This window comes from Nomascus leucogenys, chromosome X, assembly GCF_006542625.1.
Source record: "Nomascus leucogenys isolate Asia chromosome X, Asia_NLE_v1, whole genome shotgun sequence".
In the NCBI taxonomy this organism is placed as follows: domain Eukaryota; kingdom Metazoa; phylum Chordata; class Mammalia; order Primates; family Hylobatidae; genus Nomascus; species Nomascus leucogenys.
In genome coordinates this window covers 126,789,411-126,808,787 of record NC_044406.1, presented here as the reverse complement: position 1 = coordinate 126,808,787, position 19,377 = coordinate 126,789,411, and the positions used below count along the sequence as shown (strand labels likewise).

The following is a 19,377-nucleotide window of genomic DNA, read 5'->3' as shown; positions in this document are numbered from 1 at the left end:
TTTCTTAGGGAGGAATCTGGGACACATCTGAGTGGGAATTCTAAGGATGTCTGTCCAAGGAGGATGAAATGTTTGTTAAGATCAGGCAGGCTATATCTTTATGGGTGCACTTGCCCAGGATCCGGGACTTAATGTTAGCTGGAGCGCCTGAAAGTGACACGTTGGCTATTTGGAGTTTGAAAGTGACAATGTACTATGTTGGCTATCTGGGGTCTGAACTCAACAGCTGCACATAGGCAATAAGGATTAAGGGGCAGAACTTCCCTGGCACAGTGTTAAGGAATCCAAAAGCTCAGAGAATTAGGAGCATTACATATATACGTCCAGGTTTATGCCTGTTTTTATGGTGTAATTATTAATACTGTTCTCTTTGCCGTCTGCTCAGCCAACCCTTAACCATGCCACCCTGGAGGACCCAGAGAACACACCCTTTGCCAGGGCTTTAAGAAATGCGTTGGTGAAGGGAGCATCAGAATCCTGACAAAGCCCTGAGGTAGCTGTGCCCAGCAGCCTGGAGATGACAGCGGGGAATAGTAGGATTGGTTGTATTCCCTGATTTCCATGGGAATAACGGTAGTCAGAGTGACAGTGGTAGAGGCCAGTGATAGCACTTAACCATTAAAAGACAATCATTTCTTTTTTTAGTGCTTGATATTTATTGAAAATAATGCCAATGCTTTTTCCAGGTAGTATTGAGGAGCTGGGCTGAGTGCTCGTTTGTTTTGTTTTTAGTACTATTTGTCCAAATGAACACATCTGTGGGACTGCTGCAATTTTGAAAGGAAAATGACAGCTGTGTAAAATCAGTGCATAAGAAAAAAGAAATGTCAACAATTTGGCTGCTAGGCACACCGCGCCCCTGCAGCAATCTGGTGGGGCAGGAGAGGACACTCGGAGTAGGCAGAAAACTAACCAGGCTGAATGGCCCCTTCAGGGGTTGGTGAGCTGTCCAAATCAATGTCTGAAGAGGCATAGCCAACTCTGGCATTTTCCAGGTTGGTCCTGATCTCGAAAGGTGGTAGTCTGTAGGTGGGATGTGGTGAGTGGATGTGAAGTGGCAGCATAGTTCTCTGGGCAGATGTAAGCCTGGCAGCAGGGCAGGTGGCAGCAGCAGGGCTATGGGTGGTCTGCGCAGTTTGTAACAGGGGCCTGGCCAATAGCTGGGGTTCAGGACACAGTTCAGATTAGCAGGGGAGGGATCCCGGGAATGGCCAGGGTAGATGACATTTCCAAGCACTTCCGAGTGAGTAAGGCTCCAGCCCCGACCCCAGCAGCAGGTAACTGGAGCGCTATTCCTGGAACAAAGACAAGCACTACGGAGAAATGAAGAGAGAGAGAAGACGGGCGCGGGTAGGTAAGGGGACCGGAAGGCAAGGGGGAGAGCAGTGGCTCCTGGCGGGGTGAGGGCTGCAGGGAGGGGGTGGCGGCGTGCAGGGCCCTCCCCCCGAGGGCCTAATAATCATCCTCTTCGTCGTCGTCGTCGTCTTCGTCGTCATCCCAGCCAAAGCACTGTTTCATCTCATCGAGGAAGGCCCGGTAATCCCCTAGGATGGGGCTATCCATCTCGATGTAGGGCACCACCCACTCCTCGGCTTCCCCGGTGAGGAGGCTGATTAGGAATGCCACCTTCATGGCGTCGTTGCAGAATCGGTTCTCGTTCACGAGCATGTAAGACGCCGTCTGCACGATAAACTCGGGGAGCCGGGAGCTCTCGCCATTAAACGTTTCGGGGAAGGGCACCGGGCAGCTCGGCGGACGTACCTGGCGCAGCAGGCTGGCCCTCTCGCACACCAGCAGCCGCAGCTGTTCCATAAGCTGGCTGTTCTCGATGCTCAGGGCGCGGTGCCGCATCAGGAGCGCGTGCAGCAGCAGCACCAACTCATCCACCATTGCGAACGGCCTGGAAGGACAGGACTCGGCTCGGTTCGGCTCCGCCAAGGTGCGCACGGAGGCCTCGCAGGAAGTGCGTGTCCACGGAGGCGCTCGGTGGCCAGGGGCGGGGGGCGGGGGACGGTGCGCGCCGGGGTCCGGGAGGCTACGCAAGCTCCGCCCACGAGGCCATTCGGACGGACGGTGCGCCGGCGCGACGGGGGAGGGGCGTGGCCAGGCTGGCGGCCGCGGCGGCGTGGGGGCGTGGCCGGGATGGGAAGGGTGTAGACAAAGAGGGCGTGGCCGGGAAAAGGATGCGCTGTGTCGCTGAACCACCGGCTTGTGGTAGGTCTCTCGGCGGGCAGTTAAAGGCTGGGATAGGCTCCTCTACCTCCCGGTTGTGGGGCCTGCGTTAGCAGAGGACCTGGCGAGCGCTGAGTCCGGTCTCAGAGAAGGTAAATTTGTTCAAACTGAAAGGATTAGCCACCCTTCTACCTAGGCAACTTGCACAACTCTGTTCCTTCATGGGTCTGTGGCCACTAGATTCTCTTGGCGTCATGTTTTATTAACACATTTTCTTTCTTATTTACATCTCACTCAGAGAAGTATTGACACTGCTGGCTGCCCTGTGGGAGTCACACTTCCTTTTAGGATCATGAAGACCCTCAGGGGGTCCTGCCTTTCATGAAAAAGGCAGTATTTAAACAGTGACTTCTTTAGTAGGGAAATAATATGGTACACTCACACACACAAACAAAAAACCTAAGTAGCAAGATATAAAAAAGTTCTGCAAAATCATCATCCAATAATCAATTGCAGGCATCCCACATATCTTTGATTCTCTATTTCTTGTCTTGCTGTTAGTGCCGTTGGCCACTGGGTATTATTCTGTACTTAAAAATGAACTGTTAAGATGTTTGTGTTTTTAAATAATTTTGTTTTTTTACTTTGAATGGATCCCTGATTCTAGAGCCAACATGAATTGTTGGCTCTGCTTTCAAATATATTGCCAATTCAATCACGTCTTGTCATTTCTACCACTGCCACCCTGATCCCTAGCCTTTCTTTCTCACCCAGATTGCTGCAACTAATCACTTAGCTTTCACTCTTTTTTTCCTATAGTATATTCTCCATAGAGTAGCCACGGGAATCCTTTAAAACAAAAATTAGAGCCGGGCGCGGTGGCTCACGGCTGTAATCCCAGCACTTTGGGAGGCCAAGGCAGGCAGATCACGAGGTCAGGAGATCGAGACCATCCTGGCTAACAGGGTGAAACCCTGTCTCTACTAAAAATACAAAAAATTAGCGGGGCATGGTGGCACGTGCCTGTAGTCCCAGCTACTCAGGAGGCTGAGGCAGGGGAATCGCTTGAACCCGGGTAGGCGGAGGTTGCAGTGAGCCGAGATAGCGCCACTGCACTCCAGCCTGGGCTACAGAGCGAGACTCCGTCTCAAAAGAAAAAAAAAAAGATCCCTTCACTCTCCTGCTCAAAATCCTCCAACAGTTTCACCTGAGAATAAAGAGCAAAGTTGCAGCCAAGGCCTACAAGGCCCCTCCTTCAATCCTGTGCCTCTTCACATTTTCTGCTGTGCTCTAATCACTGTCCTGCTTGCTGATTCTCACACCCATCTAGCAGTTCTGGCTTCATAGCATTTGCACCTTCTATTCCTTCTCCCTTGCAAAGCTGTCATCCCAGTTGGCTGCCTGACTCCTACTGCTTTCGGAGAGAACTTTTCTGACCACCGGACCTATCAGAGCACCCTGTTCTCTGCCACCAATCTGTAACCCTTTACTCTGCTTCATTTGTCTACATAACATTTATTGTGCTACCGGCCACCACGTCGTACGTATATGTAGTACTTTGCTTATCATCTGCTTCCATTTTAGAATATATAAGTCAAAGAAACACTGCTTTTGCTATCTGGTCTATCCCTAATGCCTAGAAAAGTTCTGGCCCAGAGTAGAGGCTTCATTAATGTTTGGCGAGTAAAATAATCTCACAGTGCAGATGCTGAGATGAAAATTAGAAGTTGTGGCAGCACAAAGTGTCAAAAAATACTCTTCAAATTGTTAAGTGTAAGGTTGGGCGTGGTGGCTCATGCCTGTAATCCCAGCACTTTGGGAGGCCGGGGCGGGGGTGGGGGGGGGGCAGATCACCTGAGGTCAGGAGTTTGAGACCAGGCTGCCTAACATGGAGAAACCCTGTCTTTCCAAAAAATACAAAATTAGCCAGGTGTGGTAGTGGGCGCTTGTAATCCCAGCTACTTGGGAGGCTGAGGCAGGAGAATCGCTTGAACCTGGGAGGCAGAGGTTGCGTGAGCTAAGATCATGCCATTGCACTCCAGCCTGGGCAACAAGAGCAAAACACCGTCTCAAAAAGAAAAAAAAAAAAGAAACAGAAAAAAAAATTGTTCAGTGTATTTTATCTCTGCCCATGAATCAGTCTCGATTGTGAAACAATGACTGATGTACTAAAACTGGCTGAATAGATTTTTAAAGCAATTCTATTCAGTCCTTTAGGATAGAATAGAATGATCATCCATGGAAGTAGGAGGCAGGGAAAGAGCAGAGAAACAGGGCCAAGACCCAAGCAGGGACACGGGGAAGATCACACTGGTGAAAGGATGGGCAGTGAAAAAAAAAAGGAGGAATGTGAGCTTTTGGCCTCTCCTGTGCTATGAGCTCTGCCACCTGAGAAGTTGGCAGGCAGGGATCCATTCTCACTCTTAATTTTATCTTCAGCACCTGGCAGTGTTTACTAGCTGCTCCATAAATGTTCCGTGTAAGGATTGACAGGAGGGATGGGAAATGTGGAAAGTAGGTCTCTGGCCATCATGCCCATTTACAATTCAGAGTACAGGATGGGCCTGACTGGAACAGAGGTAGTGCCCAGCTTCACCTTTCATATCCAGGCCCTAATACAGGAAGAGTACTCAGGGTTCCACTCCTAGGAGCACACTTTCTTTCTTTCTTTCTTTTTCTTTTTTTAAACAGAGTTTTGCTCTTGTTGTCCAGGCTGGAGTGCAATGGCACAATCTCGACTCACTGCAACCTCCACCTCCCGGGTTCAAGCGATTCTCCTGCTTCAGCCTCCCGAGTAGCTGGGATTACAGGCATGCACCACCACGTCCAGCTAATTTTATATTTTTAGTAGAGACGGAGTTTTTCCATGTTGGTCAGGCTGGTCTCAAACTCCCGACCTCAGGTGATCCGCCCGCCTCGGCCTTCCGAAATGCTGGGATTACAGGCGTGAACCACTGTGCCCGGCCTAGAGCACACTTTCTGTAACAGACACTGGGCCAGATGATTGTCTGTCACAATGACTGTCACAATGGGCTGTCACAATGACTCATACACAAGGACCAGACATGGGAATGGGCATTTTAGAGCCAGAGACCCAGGAGGTAAATACCTAAACCTAATAAAGCAATAGGTTGATGGTGCTATACCATCATGCCAACCTCTCTAAAGCCCATGCCCTTGCTCTGAACAATTAATATGTGCTGGACCCTTGTGACTTCAGTGGGCCCAGGCAGGTCTAGTGGTGAACCAGAGATGATTAGGCAGATGCTGCCCTAATTTTCTTCCTACAACCCCACAGCAGAGGGATTCAGGGAGGAAACCAGATGAGGCAACCACTAATATTCCCTCTGAGTGTGCTCTGAGACTCTGGAAGACAGGAAATGTCCTGCCCAAAACTGTGCCCAGAACTGAGCAGTGACTTTGGGAGGTGCTTCCCTGGTTGGAGAAAGGGAACGGAGACAAGCAGCTTAGCACTGACTCACAAGGGAAGCAGTCAGGAAGAGGTATGTAGTATCAGTTGATAGAACATGTAGAATCTTAATGCTCATTTTAACCAGCTTCCAGGTGCCTGTGAGGCTTTCCCACCAGTGCCAATGCATATCAGCACTTCCTTCTCCATTCACCCTGCTCACAGCTGCATGTCGCCTTCCTCATTTTCTTTCCTCCTCTCGAGTGGCCCTTAAATGTTCCTTTACACTTACGTGAATATGCTGGGGGCAGACACAAGTACTCCCTGTGACAAGTACTCATAGGGAGTACTTGTCTTGGGCTAGTAAAATTTATCCGGACAGCTCTGGCTTGGAACGCCCTAAGGGTGGCTTAGACTCCACCATTTGGCAAGAGCACAAGCCCAAGGCACTCACTACCACCATCTTTCAGGCTCCAAACCCTGCCCTGGTACACATCAAGCATCCAGACTGTAAAATTCTCTTGAAATGAACATGAAAATTTCCCATGATTCTTGAGCCACCAGATGAGTGTGCACACATCAACTGGGTAAACTAACTCAGCACTCAAATATGCAGCCAGGAACAGAAACAGCTTCAGAAAGAATATTTGTGAGAGGACTGGATGAATGCTGCCAAGAGCCAGATCTCTTCCCACATAGACTTCCCCCATCCCCCTTCTTAGCCAGGTGCACCTGGGACTGCTTTTTACAGAAACCGCATTTGAGGGCAATAGAGACCTCTGGCCCAGAGAGAGGAATGAAGAGGCACAACTTCCTCCCTCCTGTCTTTGCCCTCTCCAGCTTGCTAAAGTGCTGGAAACATTTTTACATGTTTATTAATGTACTAAATTAATGTATTCTTATGGTTGAAATACATTAAATAATATTGATGTCTTAAAATAAAAAAGGAACATTCTTAAGACCTCTCCTCCTCACAAAATATCACTTAATAAGATTGTTGAAAATTCAAATTTTGCTCTCTCTAGGGAGACTCAACTCTTTAGTTTCTTAGATGATATAGAAAAAGCGTGGTGCAAATAAACTCATAGTTCCAGATATAGAACTGGAAAATCAGATTTCTATACCTGAAAGATTTTTATGAATTAATGTTTTATATTAAGTATTTTGTATTCTTCATGTATAGGTTTTTGTATTGCCATAATATGGAATTAATTGCCTGCAGTGTGCTGCACTAGATAGTTGTTAGTTTTTCTCTTGCCTAGTTATTTTAATATAATTGGTCACAGTGATTATAGAAGAGTTTATACACGTGTTTTGTTTCTGCCATTTTTGTACATTTTAGAAAATATCTGGCATCATGCTGAATTTGTTCTTACGGATCTCCAGAAAGTGATCTGTTATCATCTGTGTTTGCCTGTTTTGTTTTAACTGTTTAATAGCCTCTCTTTTAGATTGGCTAGTTACTTTGATCTAGACTCAGTTTTTCATGAGGCAGAATGGATGTGGTGAATTGAAGGTAACCACAAATTATTTGCCATTCAGCAGAGAGGTAGAAACAATTTTCCCTGCATCATTAATCTGGGATGGCCCTGTGACTTGATTTGAGAAGCACAATGTGATTCAGTGCCTTAAAATTTATGAGACAAGGCCTTCAATAACTGAAGATTCTGCCTTTGCCACTTGGTACACTTCCTATTAAGAGCCACCCACCATATGTAAGAAGTCTAACTACCATGGGGTCATTATACTGTGAAGAAGCTGAATCTAGCCACATAGAGAAAGAGAGATCATGTGGAGGAGCAGCAAGACAGTAAACAAACATGAGACTGAAGCTCCTTTCTTGGACTTTCCAGCCTGGCAGAGCCACCACCTGAATGCAGCTGAGTGAGTAACTCCAACTGACCATATATAAAGCAAAACAAACAAACAAACAAACAAACAAAAAACATCCAGCTGAGCCCTAACTGAATTTATGATCCACAGAACCATGAATAAATAGAATGCCAGTTGCTGTAAGCCACAAAGTTTGGGGATAGTTTGTTACCTGGCAGTAGAGGACTTAAACATGGAGAAACTTAGGGTATGCTGCAGATAAAAGCAGGAGCCCCATATTAAAAAAATACAACTTCTGAATCTACTGCCCTATTCCGTTTTCTTAGATTTATATTTGTCTATTTGGCATCCATTAATCACAAGGCCAAACTAATGGCCAGAGTTCTTTGCATCCTCCTTGCCATCCAGAGCCCATACTCTTAAACTACTTCCTTTATCTAGTTCTCATGTACCAAGCCAATATTCTCCTTGCTTTAAATTAACCTGAAGCCAGGTATCAGACAACTAGGGATCGGCCCCATCCCCCTAAACCAGCTGGAATTATTCGAACTAGCCGATTCTAAACTGTTTGTCCTGCCCTGCCTTGCCTTTCCCACAGATACGCCAGTGAAGACTATGGCTTCCACTGACTCCTTTCTGCCTCCTAGTGTTTACCCACGTGTCCCTGCATGATGTGGTGAGCCTCCTCCTACTTACATTGGGAAATGTAAGTAACAAAAATCTTTCAATTAAATTGGCCTATCTATGTCATCACTCAGTCATCTCCATAAATTAAAATCCTGCAGGTACAATTGGGACACATGACAAGTAATCCTCTCCTGTGAGGAACTCTGAAGCGTGTGCTTGTGCATGAGTGCCTGAGTGCCTCTCTGTCCTTGTGTGAGTGTCTGTAGTCAAGCAGACGTAAGCATATTGCTGCCCTGTAACATCAAGGATGCTGCATGTAGGGAAAACTGGCAGTGTCCTGGTATGACAAAGATAGAATCAAAAGCAGCCGTGTTTACTCCAGGGAATCTATATGCCTATGTAAAAGCAGTGAAGCACATTTCAGGGAAACATTATGGAAAAAAAATAATTTTTGAAAAGAGGAGTTCTGTCTTCATACTGTTGCTTGCAACCTGTGTGGCTTGAGTAAGTCATTTATTCTTTTTTCTGAGCTTCTGTTTCCTTACCAATAAAATGCATCCTACTAATATCTGTATCATAAGGCTGCAGTGAATATCAAATCATAAAATATAAAAGTATCTGGCAAACTACAAAAAACTTTTGTGCACAGATTACGTATTATTGTTCACTGGACAATTGAGATTTAGTAGTTTTGCAGTGACTCTTATTAACTGCATGTTAAGTTTAATAGGTAGGTAGTTCACTTCTCTTATGTTAACCTAGTATCCATGAGTTTACCCATGAAGTTTGAAAGTATAAAGTATACTTTTGAATAACTAGCTGGAAGAATAAAATAAGGTTATATCAGGATCTTGCTTTTTGTCAATTCAAAGCATTCTGCTCTTATAAGTTTTTTAGGGAAAAAAAGGCATTTATTATTATAGTTCAAAGACCTACATGTTACATTTTCTTTTCTTTTTTTTTGGCAGTTCACAGTACATTTACTGGGTAATTTCTAGTTAACAGTAGCAGTGATGATCACCTTGAAAATCTTGTATTTTGTGGTGGTTTTCTCTTACATAAGCCTCTTGCTTTGTTGAAAGCATAGATTCTTTTTTTTTCTCTTTTATCTATATATCTATTATACTTTAAGTTCTAGGGTACATGTGCACAATGTGCAGGCTTTTTACATATGTATACATGTGCCATGTTGGTGTGCTGCACCCATTAACTCGTCATTTACATTTTCTATTTTGTCCTATCAATCTGGAAAAAATCCATACTACACCTGGGATATGGATACACAATCTCCTCTCAGAGTAAAGAGGCAATTATATCTCCAGAAACTTTTCATCACTGTAGACCATGGTGGTCTTCCTTGGAGAGGACAGCAGTTCCAGGGACATATGAAAAAGAGAAAACAGGGTTTCTCTCGGTCTTAGAAGTTTCTCTGGCCTGCCTTCACCTGAGCCAGCATCCTCTCCTCTCAGGTTCTCTGGGCTTTCCTGCTGGCCTCCTTCATGTCCCTTGGCATCTCCTAAACACTCGGTGATTATTTTTGTTTTTAATTTTTAATTTTTGTGGGTACATAGTAGATGTATTTTTGTGGGGTACATGAGATATTTTGATACGGGCATACAATACGTAGTAAACACATCAGGGCAAATGGGATACCTGTCGCCTCAAGAATTTTATCATTTCTTTGTGTTACAAGCATTCTAATTTTACTCTTTTAGTTGTTTTTAAATGTACAATAAATTATTATTGACTATAGTCACCGTGTGTGCTACCAAATACTATGTCTTATTTATTCTTTTTTTTTTGAAACAGAGTCTCAGTCTGTTGCCCAGGCTGGAGTGCAGTGGCAGGATCTCGGCTCACTGCAACCTCTGCCTCCCAGGTTCAAGCAATTCTCCCGCTTCAGCCTCCCGAGTAGCTGGGCTTACAGGCACCCCCACGACCACTCCCAGCTAATTTTTGTATTTTTAGTAGAGACGGAGTTTCACCATGTTGGCCAGGCTGGTCTTGAACTCCTGACCTCAAATGATCCGCCTGCTTCAGCCTCCCAAAGTGCTGGGATTACAGGCGTGAGCCACTGCGCCCAGCCTTGTTTATTCTTTCTATTTTCTAACTATATTTTTGGACTCATTAACCACCCCACTTCCCCCCCAAGCCCCCACTACCCTTCCCAGCCTCTGGTAACTATCATTCTACTCTCTATCTCCATGTGTTCAATTGTATTAATTTTTATTTCCCACAAACGAATCAAAACATGCAAAGTTTGTCTTTCTAGGACTGGCTTGTTTCACCGAACATAATGTCCTCCAGTTCGGTGTATGTGTTTGCAAATGACAGGATCTCATTATTTTCTGTGGCTGAATAGTACTGCATTGTGTCTGTGTACCACATTTTCTGTATCCATTCATCTGTTGATGGACACTTACATTGCTTCCAAATCTTGGCTATTATGAACAGTGATGCAACAAACACGAGACTGCAGATACCCATCAGTATGAGGAAATCAATACACTGATTTCCTTTCTTTTGGGTATATTCCCAGCAGTGGGATTACTGGATCATATGGTGTCTCAACTTTTATTTTCTTGAGGAACCACCAAACTGTTCTCCTTAGTGGTTGACTAATTTACATTCCCACCAGCAGTGTAGAAGGGTTCCCTTTTCTCCACATCCTTGCCAGCATTTGTTATTTCCTGACTTTCGGATATAAGCCATTTAAACTGGTGTGAAATGATATCTCATTGTAGTTCATAATTGCATTTCTCTGATCAGTGAGGTTTAGCACCTTTTCGTATGCTTGTTTGCCATCTGTATGTATTCTTCTGAGAAATGTCTATTCAGATCTTATGCCCAATTTTTCGAAGGACTATTAGATTTTTTCCTATAGAGTTGTTTAAGCTCCTTACCTATTCTGGTTATTAATCCCTTGTCAGATGGATTGTTTGCAAATAGTCTTTCCCTTTCTGTTGGTTGTCTCTCCACTTTGTTGATTCATTTCTTTGTTGTACAGAACCTTTTTAACTTGATGTGATTCCATTTGTCCATGATTACCTTGGTTGCTTGTGTTTGTGGGGTATTGCTCAAGAAATTTTTGCCCAGACCAATGTCCTGGAGATTTTCCCCAATGTTTCTTCTTTTTTTTTGAGGTGGAATCTCACTCTGTTACCCAGGCTGGAGTGCAATGGCATGATCTCGGCTCACTGCAACCTCCACCTCCCAGATTCAAGTGATTCTCCTGCCTCAGCCTCCAGAGTAGCTGGGATTACAGGCACATGTTACCATGTCTGGCTAATTTTTGTATTTTTAGTAGAGATGGGGGTTTCACCATATTGGCCAGGCTGGTCTTGAACTCCTGACCTCAGGCGATCCACCCACCTCGGCCTCCCAAAGTGCTGGGATTACAGGCATGAGCCACCACACCCAGGCTTCCTGAATGTTTTCTTTTAGTAACTTTATGGTTTGAGATCTTAGATTTAAGTCTTTAATCCATTTTGATTTGATTTTTGTATATGGCAAGAGATAGGGGTCTAGTTTTGTTCTTCTGCATATGGATGGATATATAATTTTCCTGGCCCTATATATTGAACAGAGTGTCCTTTTTCCCAGGATATGTACTTGGCACCTGTGTTGAAAATCAGTTGGGTGTAAATAAGTACATTTGTTTCTGTGTTCTTTATTCTGTTTCATTGGTCTTTGTATCTGCTTTTATACTAATACCATGTTGGTTTGGTTGCTATAACTCTGTAGTATAATTTGAAGTCATGTTCATGTGATTCCTGCAGTTTTCTCCTTTTGCTCACAGTGGCTTTGGATGTTCTGGGTCTTTTATGATTCCATATAAATTTTAGGATTCTTTTTCCTATTTCTGTAAAGAATGTCATTGGTATTTTGATAGAGATTGCACTGAATCTATAGATTGCCTTGAGGAGTATGGACATTTCAACAGTATTGATTTTTCCAATCTCTGATCATAAAATATCTTTCCATTTTTTTGTGTCTTCATTTTCTTGTATTAATGTTTTATAGTTTTCATTGCAGAGATCATTCGTTTTGGTTAATTCCCAGGTATTTTGTTTTATATTTGGCTATTGTAAATGGGATTACTTTCTTGATTTCTTTTTCAGATTATTTGCTGTTGGCATATAGAAATGTTACTGATTTTTGTACATTGATTTTGTACCCTGCAACTTTACTGAGTTTGTTCAATTCTAATAGTTTTTTATGGAGTCTTTAGTTTTTTCCAAATATACAATCATCATTTTCAAGCAAGTATAATATGAATTCTTCCTTTCCAATTTGGATGCCCTTTATTTCTTTCTCTTGTCTAATTTCTCTAGCCAGGATTTCCAGTGCTATATTGAATAACAATGATGAAAGTGGGCATCCTTGTTGTATTCCAGATCTTAGACAAAAGGCTTTCAATATTTCCCTGTTTAGTATGACACTAGTTGTGAGTATGTTGCATATAACTTTTGTTCCTTCTATACCCAGTTTTTTTTAGGGTTTTTATCCTACAGGAATGTTGAATTTTGTCACATGCTATTTCCACATCAGTGAAATGGTTGTAATTTTTGTCTTTCATACAGTTGATATTGTGTCCAGAATTGGTGGGTTCTTGGTCTCACTGACTTCAAGAACGAAGCCGCGGACCATCACGGTGAGTGTTACACCTCTTAAGGTGGCGCGTCTGGAGTTTGTTCCTTCTGATGTTTGGATGTGTTTGGAGTTTCTTCCTTCTGGTGGGCTCTTAGTCTTGCTGGCTCAGGCAGGAGTGAAGCTGCAGACCTTCGCGGTGAGTGTTACAGCTCATAAAGGCAGTGTGGACCCAAAGAGTGAGCAGCAGCAGGATTTATTGCAAAGAGCGAAAGAACAAAGCTTCCATAGTGTGGAAGGGGACCTGAGTGGGTTGCCACTGCTGGCTCGGGCAGCCTGCTTTTATTCTCTTATCTGGCCCCACCCACGTCCTGCTGATTGGTAGAGCCCAGTGGTCTGTTTTGACAGGGCGCTGATTGGTGCGTTTACAATCCCTGAGCTAGACACAAAGGTTCTCCAAGTCCCCACCAGAGTAGCTAGATACAGAGTGTCGATGGGTGCATTCACAAACCCTGAGCTAGACACAGAGTGGTGACTGGTGTGTTTACAAACCTTGAGCTAGATACAGAGTGCCAATTGGTGTATTTACAATCCCTGAGCTAGACATAAAGGTTCTCCAAGTCCCCACCAGACTCAGGAGCCCAGCTGGCTTCACCCAGTGGATCTTGCACTGGGGCTGCAGGTGGAGCTGCCTGCCAGTCCCATGCTGTGCGCCCACACTCCTCAGCCCTTGGGTGGTTGATGGGACTGGGTGCCGTGGAGCAGGGGGCGGTGCTCCTCGGGGAGGCTCTGGCCACACAGGAGCCCACGGCGGAGGGGGGAGGCTCAGGCATGGCGGGCTGCAGGTCCCGAGCCCTGCCACGCGGGAAGGCAGCTAAGGCCCGGCGAGAAATTGAGCACAGCGCTGGTGGGCCGGCACTGCTGGGGGACCCAGCACACCCTCCGCAGCCGCTGGCCCGGGGCCGCTCCGAGTGCGGGGTCCGCGGAGCCCCCACCCACCCGGAACTGGCCTTGGCCCTCAAGCACCACGCACAGCCCCAGTTCCTGCCCGCGCCTCTCCCTCCACACCTCCCCACAAGCTGGGGAGCCGGCTCCGGCCTTGGCCAGCCCAGAAAGGGGCTCCCACAGTGCAGTGGTGGGCTGAAGGGCTCCTCAAGTGCCGCCAAAGTGGGAGCCCAGCACGCTGTCACCTCTCAATATGATGTATCACAATAATTGATTTCTGTATGTTGAACCATCTTTGCATCCAAGGGATAAATCCCATATGGTAATGATGAATGATTTGTTTATTGTGTTGTTGAATTTGGATTACTAGTATTTTGTTGAGAATTTTTGCATCAATGTTCATCGTTCATCAGGATTTGGGGCCTGTAGTAGTCTTTTTTTGATCTGTCTTTGTCTGGTTTTGGTATCAGGGTTATAGTTGCCTCATAGAATGAGTTTACAAGTATTCCCTTCTCCTCTGTCATTTGGAGTAGTTTTAGTGAGATTGATAGGAGTTTTTCTTTAAACATTTGGTAAAATTCAGCAGTGAAGCCATCGGGTCACAGGATTTTCTTTGCTGCGAGACTTTTACTCATGGTTTCAACTTCATTATTTGTTATTGGTCTATTCAGGTTTTGAATTTCTTCATGGTCCAATCTAAGTAGGTTGCATGTGTCTAAGAATTTATCCCTTTCTCCTAGGTTTTCCAATTTATTGGCATATAGTTGCTCAATGTAGTCTCTAATGATCCTGTGAATCTCTGTGGTATCAGTTGCAATGTCTCCTTTTTTTATCTCTGATTTATTTATTTGGGTCTTCTCTCATTTTTTCTTGGTGTGACTAAAAGTTTGTCAGTTTTCTTTATGTTTTCGAAAAATCAACTTTTCATTTTGTTGACTTTTCTATTTTTGGTTTTAAATTTTGTTTATTTCTGCTGTGATTTTCATTATTTCTTTTCTTCTACCAGCCTTTGGTTTGATTTCCTCTTGCTTTTCTAGTTCTTCAAGATGCATTCTTAAGTTGTATATTTTGAAGTTTTTCTTCTTTTTTGATGTAGGCACTTATAGTTCAAACTTCCTTCTTAGTACTGCTTTTGCTGTACCCCATAGGTTTTGATATGTTGTGTTTTCATTTTCATTTGTATCATGAAATATTTTAATTTTCTTTTAAATTTCCTTACTGTTTCACTTCTCAATTAGGAAAATATTGTTTAATTTCCATGTATTTGTGTAGCCACTTCTTTGTTTTGCATTTATGTATGTCTATGTGAAATGTCTTTTTTGTAGGCATTAGAGCTAATTTTTGTATTATTATTATTATTATTGTTTTTTTTTTTTTTTTAGTAGAGATGGGGTTTCACCATATTGACCAGGCTGGTCTTGAACTCCTGACCTTGTGATCTGCCCGCCTCGGCTTCCCAAAGTGCTGGGTGTGAGCCACCACACCTGGCCGAGTTTTAAGTCTCCCAGAAGCTCATCTGCTTTAGTATTCCCGCTGTGTATTTTTAGTAGAGACAGGGTTTCTCCTTGTTGGTCAGGCTGGTCTCGAACTCCTGGCCTCAGGTGATCCACCCATCTCAGCCTCCCAAAGTGCTGGGATTACAGATGTGAGCCACTGTGCCCGACCAATTTTGACTTTTTAAAAATCCATTCTGTCACTCTGTTTCTTTGGTTTGTAGAGTTAATTTCATTTACATGCAATGTTATTATTGATAAGTAAGGACTTACTCCTGCTATTTTAAAATTTGTTTATCTAGTTGCTTTGTGGTCTTCTCTTTCTTCCTTCTTTTTTTTCCTCTCTTCCCTTTTGTGAAAGTAATTTTTTTTTCTGGCGGTATGTTTTAATTTCTTACTTGTAATTTTTTTTTGTGTATCTGATGTAGGTTTTTTGATTTGAGACTACCATGTGGCTTGCAATTAACATCTTTTAATCCATTATTTTAAACTGATGATAACTCTAATTGCAAAAACAAACAAACAAACAATACTCAGTGATAATTTATCTCAATTCAGGAAATGGATTATTTGAAGAAAAATTCTCACTAAGTGGAGATGTGAGCTGTATAAGGATAATTCCCAGCCTCTTTCTCAAATTTCATGCTGGTTCCTGCCAGTACATCACTGTTTGGGAAAAATGGGAATGGAGTCACAGAAGTTTATTGTTGCAGGGGACAGTTTCAGTCATTTACTATAAGAGTTTCAGTGTTTCTAAATGAGAAAAGGACCTGCAGAATGGCCCACCAATGAAAATAGATTAAATGAAAAAGCAAAGGTCCAGAGATGAACAACTTGTACAAGGCAAACATTAAGACATCTTCTTCAAAGACAGCATGAAACTATAAAAAGAACACTGGACTTGGAGGTGATAAAACCTGGTGGAGATTCTACATATGACATTTTATATCATGGACAAAATTCCAGATTCTCTAAATCTCAATTTCCTTATTTTTCTTCATTTATAAAAAGTGAGTAAAAAATGTTTTCTCACAGTATTGATGTTTGATGTGTTTCAAATGAAAAAAAAATAGTATGACAGTAAGTTTTAAAGTGTAAATTGTTTTTGACACATTAATTCTTATCCATTCTTTCTAAAGTTGTCTTGAAATCATTTCAAATTTATAAAATATCTTGTAAGAATTTTATGAATTCCTAGATATTCTAACCCCCAGGTGAGCCAATTGGTATCTGCTTTTTTTTTTTTTTTGAGATGGAGTCTCACTCTGTCACCCAGGCTGGAGTGTAGTGGCGTGATCTTGGCTCACTGCAAGCTCTTCCTCCTGGGTTCACGCTATTCTCCTGCCTCAGCCTCCCGAGTAGCTGGGACTACAGGTGCCTGCCACCACGCCCGGCTAAGTTTTTGTAGACAGGGTTTCACCGTGTTAGCCAGGATGGTTTCGATCTCCTGACCTCATGATCTGCGTGCCTCAACCTCCCAAAGTGCTGGGATTACAGGCATGAGCCACCGTGCCCAGCCGCCAATTGCTATCTTTTTACCACGTTTGGCTTACTCTTGTTCTCTATGTCAGTATTTGTGTGTATATATGTGTATGTGCTTACATTATCCTTTTTCTGAACCATTTGAGAGTTGCAAACAGAAAGGCTCATTACTACTTGTTATTTCAGTCAGCATTTTCGAAAACCAAGTACACTATCCTACAAGACCACAGTCTATCAAAATCAAGGAGCTTAAAATTAATATAATGCTTCCACTTACCCCATTAAGATTTCCTTCAATTGTGCCCAAAATGAAATTTTTAGATCCAAGTTCCAAGCCTGGAACATGTATTATATTTAGTTATTGATATGGTTTGGCTGTGTCCCCACCCAAATTTCATCTTGAGTTGTAGCTTGCATAATCCCCACGTTTTATGGGAGGGACCTGGTGGGAGGTGATTGAAACGTCACGTGGGTTTTTCCAATCCTGTTCTCATGATAGTGAATAAGTCTGATGAGATCTGATGGTTTTATAAAGGGCAGTTCCCCTGCAGATGCTCTCTGGCCTGCTGCCATGTAAGATGTGCCTTTGCTCCTCCTCCGCCTTCCGGCATGATTGTGAGGCCTCCCCAGCCATGTGGAACTGTGAGTCCATTAAACCTATTTTCCTTTACAAATTTCCTAGTCTCAGATATTTCTTCATAGCAGTATGAAAATGGACTAATACAGTAATTTGGCATGGATAGACTGGGGTACTGCTATTAAGATACGCAATAATGTGGAAGCAACTTTGGAAGTGGATAACAGGCAGAAGTTGGAACAGTTTAGAGGGCTCAGAAGAAGATAGGAAAATATAGGAAAGTTTGGAACTTCCTAGACACTTGAAGGGCTCAGAAGACAGGAAGATGTGGGAGTTTGGAACTTCCTAGAGACTTGTTGAATGGCTTTGACTAAAATGCTGCTAGTGCTATGGACAATAAAGTCCAGGCTGAGGTGGTCTCAGATGGACATGAGGAACTTTTTGGTAACTGGAGCAAAGGTCACTCTTGCAATACAAAGGGACTGGTGGCATTTTGCCCCTGCTCTAGAGATCAGTAGAACTTTGAACTTGAGAGAGATGATTTAGGGTATCTGGCAGAAGAAATTTCTAAGCAGCAAAGCACTCAAGAGGAAGCAGAGTATAAAAGTTTGGAAAATTTGCAGCCCAGCAATGCAATAGAAAAGAAAAACCCTTTTTCTGGGGAGAAATTAAAGCCAGCTGCAGAAATTTGCATAAGTAAGGAGGAGCCAAATGCCAATAGCCAAGACAATGGGGAAAATATCTCCAGGACATGCCAGAGACACAGCCCCTCCCATCACAGGCCCAGAGGCCTAGGAGTGAAAAATGGTTTCCTGGGCTAAATCTAGGGCTCCCCTGCTGTGTGCAGCCTAAGGACTTGGTGCCCTGTGCTCCAGCAACTCCAGCTGAGGGTATAGGGGCCAAGGTACACCTTGGGATGTGGCTTCAGAGAGTGCAAGCCCCAAGCCTTGGCAGCTTCCACATGGTGTTGAGCCTGCAGGTGCACAGAAGCCAAGAATTGAGGTTTGGGAACCTCCGCCAGGATTTCAGATGATGTATGGAAATGCCTGGATGTTCAGGCAAAAGTTTGCTCCAGGGGCAGGGCCCTCATGGAGGACCTCTGCTAGGGCAGTACAGAAGGGAAATGTGGGGTCGGAGCTCCCACTTAGAGTCCCCCCGGGGCACTCCCTAGTGAAGATGTGAGAAGAGAGCCACCATCCTTCAGACCCCAGAATGGTAGACCCACTTATATCTTGCACTGTGTTCCTGGAAAAGCCATAGACACTCAATGCCAGCCATGACAGCAGCCACCGGGGGCGGGGGGCGGGGGGGGCTGTACCCTCCAAAGCCACAGAAGCAGAGCTCCCCAAGGGAGCCCACCTCTTGCATCAGTGTGACCTGGATGTGAGACAAGATCAAAGGAGATTGAGATCGAGTCAAAGGAGATCATTTTGATTGATGGCCCCACTGGATTTTGGGCTTGCATGGAATCTGTAGCTCCTTTGGCCAATTTCTCTCATTCGTAATGGGTGTATTTACTGGATACCTGTATCCCCATTGTATCTAGGAGGTAACTAACTTGCTTTTGATTTTATAGGCTCATAGGTGGAAGGGACTTGCCTTGTCTCAGATGAGACTTTAGACTTGGGCTTTTGAGTTAATGCTGAAATGAGTTAAGACTTTGGGGGACTGTTCCAAATAAAAATTTGGAAAAATTTTCCAAACTTTTATACTCTGCTTCCTCTTGAGTGCTTTGCTGCTTAGAAATGTCTTCTGCCATGATGGGTTTTGAAATATGAGGACATGAGATTTTGGAGGGGTCAGGGATGGAATGAAATTGTTTGGCTGTGTACCCCCTCAACTCTCATCTTGAATCGTAGTTCCCATAATCCCCCTGTCATGGGAGGGACCCAGTGGGAGGTAATTGTATCATGGAGGCACGTTTTTTCCTGTGCTTTTCTTATGATAGTGAATAAGTCTCATGAGATCTGATTATTTTATAAAGAGCAGTTCCCCTGCACATGCAGTCTTGCCTGCTACCATGTAAGACATGCCTTTTGCTCCTCCTTCACCTTCTGCCATGATTGTGAGGCCTCCCTAGCCATGTGGAACTGTGAGTTCATTAAACCTCTTTTTCTCTATAAATTACCCAATCTCAGGTATTTTTTCATAGTAGTATGAAAATGGACTAATACAGTTATCATGTCTCTTCAGTCTCTACAGTCTGGATCCATTCTTCAGTCTTTTCTTTGCCATGTCCTTGAGAGTTT

At 43.9% G+C, this 19,377-nt stretch overlaps 1 protein-coding gene across 1 annotated transcript; it reads right to left on the bottom strand.

The window, feature by feature from the left end:
* Positions 1 to 632: 632 nt before the first annotated feature.
* LDOC1 (LDOC1 regulator of NFKB signaling) lies at positions 633 to 2,077 on the bottom strand. The gene has a single exon (XM_003279542.2). It carries the CDS (start codon positions 1,888 to 1,890, stop codon positions 1,453 to 1,455), a length of 438 nt encoding a protein of 145 aa, XP_003279590.1. The 5' UTR covers positions 1,891 to 2,077; the 3' UTR covers positions 633 to 1,452.
* Between the last annotated feature and the right edge of the window lie 17,300 nt (positions 2,078 to 19,377).